At 49.0% G+C, this 7,500-nt stretch overlaps 2 protein-coding genes across 3 annotated transcripts in view; both read right to left on the reverse strand.

Annotated features, from left to right (window-relative positions):
* Positions 1-7,422, reverse strand: part of LOC143285687 (GDP-mannose 4,6 dehydratase-like) — a 33,715-nt gene extending 26,293 nt beyond the window's left edge. Inside the window, exon 1 of one of the 2 annotated variants that reach the window (XM_076593087.1) lies at positions 7,126-7,422. In XM_076593087.1, the coding sequence (XP_076449202.1) occupies positions 7,126-7,194 (69 nt within the window). In that variant the 5' untranslated portion in view covers positions 7,195-7,422. The remainder of the gene's footprint in view (positions 1-7,125) is intronic. The other variant, XM_076593088.1, reaches the window with a different exon arrangement.
* The window catches only part of LOC143286014 (protein NDRG3-like), a 201,009-nt gene that overhangs the window by 142,414 nt on the left and 51,095 nt on the right, over positions 1-7,500 (reverse strand). The window lies entirely within an intron of this gene.

The raw sequence follows: 7,500 nt of genomic DNA on the forward strand, positions 1-7,500 counted from the left end.
CATTCTTCCGGATATTCAGAAATGACGACCCCCCCCTCCCCCTTCCTTCCCACAACAGATATAATCACACATACATTCTTACCACCGGCCTAACGCTCTCTCATTCAGTTCAAATCCTAACCTACTTCACAACTTTCAAATATGAAAGACGAGCTCAGACGGAGAACCAAAACCTTACATTTCACGTCCTAAGGAGGGAGCCAGCTAAACAAAATAACACAAGCAGGGTTGCTGGTGCTCAACAGCCTGGCACTTCAAATTCCAGAGACATTCATCCTGCTTTCATCGTACAGTATTCTCGCTACAAATTTCATGCTCGCATCTCTCTCTTTCTCTCATACAAAAATTGAGGCAGGAATGGGTTCACTGAACATCCCTCTTCTTCTTCTTCTTCTGCGTTCGTGGGCTTCAACACCCACGTTCACTCGTATATACGCGAGTGGGCTTTTTACGCGTATGACCGTTTTTACCCCGCCATGTAGGCAGCCATACTCCGCTTTCGGGGGTGTGCATGCTGGGTATGTTCTTGTTTCCATAACCCACCGAACGCTGACATGGATTACAGGATCTTTAACGTGCATATTTGATCTTATGCTTGCGTATACACACGAAGGGGGTTCAGGCACTGGCAGGTCTGCACAGACTCGTGTTGACCTGGGAGAACGTAAAAATCTCCACCCCTCACCCACGAGGCGCCGTCACCGAGATTCGAACCTGGGACCCTCAGATCGAAAGTCCAACGCTTTAACCATTCGGCTATGGCGCCCGTCACTGAACATCCAAACTTCTGACTCTGCCAGTCCGACCAATCAGAAAGCACACAAAAATCAGAAATCGCGCAATTCGCTCCCTGACAGAAAGACTGTCTGGGTGATGTGACCTTCCTGTCTTGTGTCTGTACCTTCTGGTGTCCAGTGAAGGGCTGTCCTGGTGATGTGACCTTGCTGTCTTGTGTCTGCCTTGTGGTGTCCAGTGAAGGGCTGTCCGGGCGATGTGACCTTCCTGTCTTGTGTCTGTACCTTGTGGTGTCCAGTGAAGGGCTGTCCGGGTGATGTGACCTTCCTGTCTTGTGTCTGTACCTTGTGGTGTCCAGTGAAGGGCTGTCTGGGTGATGTGACCTTCCTGTCTTGTGTCTGTACCTTCTGGTGTCCAGTGAAGGGCTGTCCGGGCGATGTGACCTTCCTGTCTTGTGTCTGCCTTGTGGTGTCCAGTGAAGGGCTGTCTGGGTGATGTGACCTGTCTTGTGCCTGCCTTGTGGTGTCCAGTGAAGGGCTGTCCTGGTGATGTGACCTTCCTGTCTTGTGTCTGCCTTGTGGTGTCCAGTGAAGGGCTGTCCGGGCGATGTGACCTTGCTGTCTTGTGTGTGTGCCTTGTGGTGTCCAGTGAATGGCTGTCCAGGTGATGTGACCTTCCTGGCTTGTGTCTGTACCTTCTCGTGTCCAGTGAAGGGCTGTCTGTGTGGTGTGACCTTCCTGTCTTGTGTCTGCCTTGTGGTGTCCAGTGAAGAGCTGTCTGGGTGGTGTGACCTTCCTGTCTTGTGTCTGTACCTTGTGGTGTCCAGTGAAGGGCTGTCCAGGTGATGTGACCTTCCTGTCTTGTGTCTGTACCTTGTGGTGTCCAGTGAAGGGCTGTCCAGGTGATGTGACCTTCCTGTCTTGTGTCTGCCTTGTGGTGTCCAGTGAAGGGCTGTCCAGGTGATGTGACCTTGCTGTCTTGTGTCTGCACCTTGTGGTGTCCAGTGAAGGGCTGTCCAGGTGATGTGACCTTCCTGTCTTGTTTGCCTTGTGGTGTCCAGTGAAGGGCTGTCCAGGTGATGTGACCTTCCTGTCTTGTGTCTGCACCTTCTGGTGTCCAATGAAGGGCTGTCGGGGCGATGTGACCTTCCTGTCTTGTGTCTGCACCTTCTGGTGTCCAGTGAAGGGCTGTCGGGGCGATGTGACCTTTCTGTCTTCTCACGATATGTCCAGACGCATTTCCACTCAACATGGATCCCTAAAGGTTCTGTTCCGACGGGGTCAAGTTGTGGGACGGAATGGGTTCACTTTTTGAACAGTTGATTCCATCAGGTCTCAGTACCTTTGAGGACAGGGCTGGGCACTGTGGAAACTGGGCCCTGTTGTATGTGTGCCGAATTGGAAGTGGGCCCTGCTGGAATTTGGCCTTATTGGAACAGGACCGTATTGGAACTGGGCTCTATTGGAATTGGACACGATAGAAATTATGGCCTCTTGAAACTGGGCCTTATTAGAACTGGGTCCCATTAGACCTGCACCCTATTGGAACTGGACTTGAACTCTGTTGGAACTTGGCCCTATTGGAATTGGACAAGATAGGAATTAAGGCCTCTCGAAACTGGACCTCACTGGAACTGGTTCCTATTGGACCTGCACCCTATTGGAACTGGACCCTATTAGACCTGCACCCTATTGGAACTGGACCCTATTAGACCTGCACCCTATTGGAACTGGGGCCTATTAGAATTGGGCCGTAAATGAACTGGCCCAAATGCCCAAATCGAATTGGGTCGAAGTGGCATCTTTCTCTGAGCGCATCTCTGAGTTCCCTTGTGTGCAGTAACTCCGTCTGTCCTGTCGTGTGAGACGTGAGCACGTGAGTACAGATGAAGCAAGCACAGACACACACACACACACTCTCTCTCTCTCTCTCTCTCTCTCTCTGTGCGCGCGCGGGTGTGTTATCCCCGAATAGATTCGGAACAATCTTCTTTGCTTATGATAGCACAGTGCTGCCAGCTGAAGTGTATTGACGCATGCGCGTAATTGTCAGCAGCTGGCTATGTGAGTGTGTGTTGGTGTGCAGAAAGAGTTTGGCAATGTGGCTGACAATGTGTTGTTGTACATAAAGGGTTTGCCAATGTGGTTGACAATGTGTTGTTGTTGTACATAAAGGGTTTGGCAATGTGGCTGACAATGTGTTGTTTTTGTTGTACATAAAGAGTTTGGCAATGTGGCTGACAATGTGTTGTTGTTGTACATAAAGGGTTTGCCAATATGGTGACAATGTGTTGTTGTTGTACATAAAGGGTTTGGCAATGTGGCTGACAATGTGTTGTTGTTGTACATAAAGGGTTTGGCAATGTGGCTGACAATGTGTTGTTGTTGTACATAAAGAGTTTTGCAGTCAAGCTGACGGGTGCAGAACAGACCTAACATTAACGTCACTTCAAGTAGCTCAGATAACCGAGTCGCCACTTAGGTATTTCGATTTCCTTTGCAACAGCTGGGGTTAGATAAATGGTGATCGCTTTCGGGTGAAGAATGCCGTGACAGCCTTTGGGGACCAATGTTAATTTGTCCTTGTTAACAATTGAGAGAGTGAGATAGATAGATTGATGGATCGATAGATAGACAGATCGATAGAGACAGAGAGAGACACAGAGAGAGAGAGAGAGAGGAGACAGACAGACAGAGTCTGTGTGCATGCGAAATTCGAGAGAGACAGAGAGAGAGAGAGAGAGAGAGAGAGAGAGAGAGAGAGAGAGAAAGAGAGAGAGAGAGAGTGTGTGTGTGGACAAGAACAAGAAAAAAAATTAATAGAAAGCCAATAAGGTCAACTTGCCAGAATTAATTTATAAATATTGCTAACGTGTTGTTTGTTTTGTTGTCACTGTTGTTGTTGTCGTCACTGTTGTTGTTATCGTCGTTGTTTTCATCTCCACAAATTTCTTTCCTTTGAATCAAAAGAAAAATAAATCTGAACACAAACCAGTCGTTACATCTTTCATCAACATTTCCGAATTCACGCTTACTGCATAGTTACAAAGAGAGTGACTTTTTTCCTCTCACATAATTAAGTATTGTCTAAAATAAAATGTCAAATGGGCAAGTGATAGGGCAAGCTGGCAAGTTTTTGTTCGCTCGCTCCGTCAAAGGCCAACATACGGATCGGCCACCCATATAATCCAAATTAGAGCAATTAGCATTAATCAGTCAAGGTTAATTAGCATTAATTAGTCAGCCAACGCGGATCTATGCGATAATCAAAGAAGACAAGGCTTATAAATAAATAAATACAAGTAAATAGAATGCTAGAGAAACTGCTCTCTCTCTCTCTCTCTCTCTCTCTCACACACACACACACACACACACGCACACACACACACAGGCACACACCACATGCCCATGAATACACACATATTCATCCCCCACCTCCCACCCCACTCAACCCAACCACCCCAACCCCCTGATAACCCTCTCTCCGCCCCCCAGACCCGCCATCCCCCTCCCACCCCCCATTACCCCACCTCTTCAACACACTCGCTATCTTCTTCTTAGACTGGCGAGAAAAAAACAACAAACACTTGTGTTATGGTCAAGCTGAGCATTTAGGTTTTTGCTGTACGAGATAGTATTTCCACCAGTATTTCAAACCGCTGAATTGCTTTTCGGATAGCCTTGGCTGAAGAAAAAACAACAACAACCCCCCCCCCCCCCCCCCCCCCAAACAAACCAGGTTGCAGGTCCTATAGTTTTCTATGACCGTCAGTAGAGGCGGTAAATACACACCCACTGTGTCTAGGGCGTGGTATAGGAAAGGTAGGGAGGGCCCAATACGCCCGTTACACCGTTTTACCTCCCCCCCTCCCCGCCCCCAAGCCTACCTCCCAACCCCCCACCCCCCTCCCGTCCGCCCCAGACGACACCAGGTACCAGTTCACACCTGGATGGACAGGTGAAAGTCCGAGTGCCCAGGGACACAGGAAGGTGTAAAGGAACGGCTGACCGATTCTCCAAACGATGTTTCGCTTGATGGATTCAAGTGACCTGTACCTTCTAAAGACCAGCAACAACGACAAATGAATGACTTACAGCAGACATCCTGTCCTTGACAGGGAACAAACTGCCCAGTGCCCTTTTTACAGCCCTGTTTCGTGTTTCTCTGAGTTCAGTTTTGACACGTCTGTCTAAAAGTATTTCTTCTCTGTCTGTCATCTTGTTGTTCTTGCGTTTCGGTCTTCTACTTCTGCTTCTCTCTCTCTTCTAAGTGTGTGTGTGTGTGTGTGTGTGTGTGTGTGTGTGTGTGTGTGTGTGTGTGTGTGTGTGAGCGCGTGTGCATGTGGGGGGAGGTGTGTGTGTGTGTGGGGGGGGGGGGGGGGTGGAGGACGGAGCGTGGTGGTGGGAACGGTATTGGGCAGAGGGTGATCAATGATGTGTGTGTATGTGTGTGTGCGCGTATGTGTGTGTGTGTGGTTGGGAAAGATACAGGGCATTGGAAAAAATAAGAGACATAGGCACAATATAGAAGGAAACGCTAACATCAAACAGCTGTAACAACTATAACAAATGTCCAATTGGACTATGCAGCAAACCTTCTGCAATAGCAGATAACATCTTGAAATTGTCAAAAATACATTCAAAAGAATTTTCCAGTGAGGGTAGGGAGAATGTCCGGGCTCTGTGTTAAGACGCACGTCTTGCCAATGAGGAGTGATGGCCTAGAGGTAACGCGTCCGCCTAGGAAGCGAGAGAATCTGAGCGCGCTGGTTTCGAATCACGGCTCACACACCACTCAACCACAGCTACACTCACACAACCATAGCTACACTCACACACCACTCAACCACAGCTACGATCACACAACCACAGCTACGATCACACACCACTCAACCACAGCTACACTCACACACCACTCAAACACAGCTACACTCACACACCACTCAACCACAGCTACACTGCTACACTCACACACCACTCAACCACAGCTACACTCACTCAACCACAGCTACACTCACACAACACTCAACCACAGCTACGATCACACACCACTCAAACACAGCTACACTCACACAAACACAGCTACGATCACACACCACTCAACCACAGCTACGATCACACACCACTCAACCACAGCTACACTCACACAACCACAGCTACGATCACACACCACTCAACCACAGCTACGATCACACACCACTCAACCACAGCTACACTCACACAACCACAGCTACACTCACACAACCACAGCTACACTCACACACCACTCAACCACAGCTACACTCACTCAACCACAGCTACGATCACACACCACTCAATCACAGCTACGATCACACACCACTCAACCACAGCTACGATCACACACCACTCAACCACAACACACCACTCAACCACAGCTACACTCACACACCACTCAACCACAGCTACACTCACACAACCACAGCTACGATCACACACCACTCAACCACAGCTACGATCACACACCACTCAACCACAGCTACGATCACACACCACTCAATCACAGCTACACTCACACACCACTCAACCACAGCTACACTCACACAACCACAGCTACACTCACACACCACTCAACCACAGCTACACTCACTCAACCACAGCTACGATCACACACCACTCAACCACAGCTGCACTCACTCAACCACAGCTACGATCACACACCACTCAACCACAGCTACACTCACTCAACCACAGCTACGATCACACACCACTCAACCACAGCTACGATCACACACCACTCAACCACAGCTACGATCACACACCACTCAACCACAGCTACACTCACACAACCACAGCTACACTCACACACCACTCAACCACAGCTACACTCACTCAACCACAGCTACACTCACACACCACTCAACCACAGCTACACTCACACACCACTCAACCACAGCTACACTCACACACCACTCAACCACAGCTACACTCACACACCACTCAACCACAGCTACGATCACACACCACTCAACCACAGCTACGATCACACACCACTCAACCACAGCTGCACTCACTCAACCACAGCTACGATCACACACCACTCAACCACAGCTACGATCACACACCACTCAATCACAGCTACACTCACTCAACCACAGCTACGATCACACACCACTCAACCACAGCTACGATCACACACCACTCAATCACAGCTACACTCACACACCACTCAATCACAGCTACACTCACACACCACTCAACCACAGCTACACTCACACAAACACAGCTACGATCACACACCACTCAACCACAGCTACACTCACACAACCACAGCTACGATCACACACCACTCAACCACAGCTACGATCACTCAACCACAGCTACGATCACACACCACTCAACCACAGCTACACTCACACACCGCTCAACCCACCTGTCCTGTAATGCCCGTGATGAGAGCTACCTTGCGACGCGATGTCTGTTGTTGTCCATTGGCAGCCATACCGGTAATACTTAGGTGTTCCTCTTTCTGTCTACCTTGTGCACCCCACAACTTATTTAATCGTTTATTCCTTCCTTTTCTTTTGTGTGGCAAATCAGCAACAGCCTTTCAGCATACAGCACGCACGAATACACGCACACACACACACATACACACATGTACAACCAAAAATAAAAATCCACTTGCTCTTCGCAACTGCTCTCTGTGTCGAAAACAGCCGACAGTCGCTCGCGCGTGTGTTTTTTAATAACACGTACAGCCAACAGCGAGCTACGTGTCTTCCTCCCCCTCTCTCACCATTTCGCC

This window comes from Babylonia areolata, chromosome 9, assembly GCF_041734735.1.
Source record: "Babylonia areolata isolate BAREFJ2019XMU chromosome 9, ASM4173473v1, whole genome shotgun sequence".
Taxonomy (NCBI): Eukaryota; Metazoa; Mollusca; class Gastropoda; order Neogastropoda; family Buccinidae; genus Babylonia; species Babylonia areolata.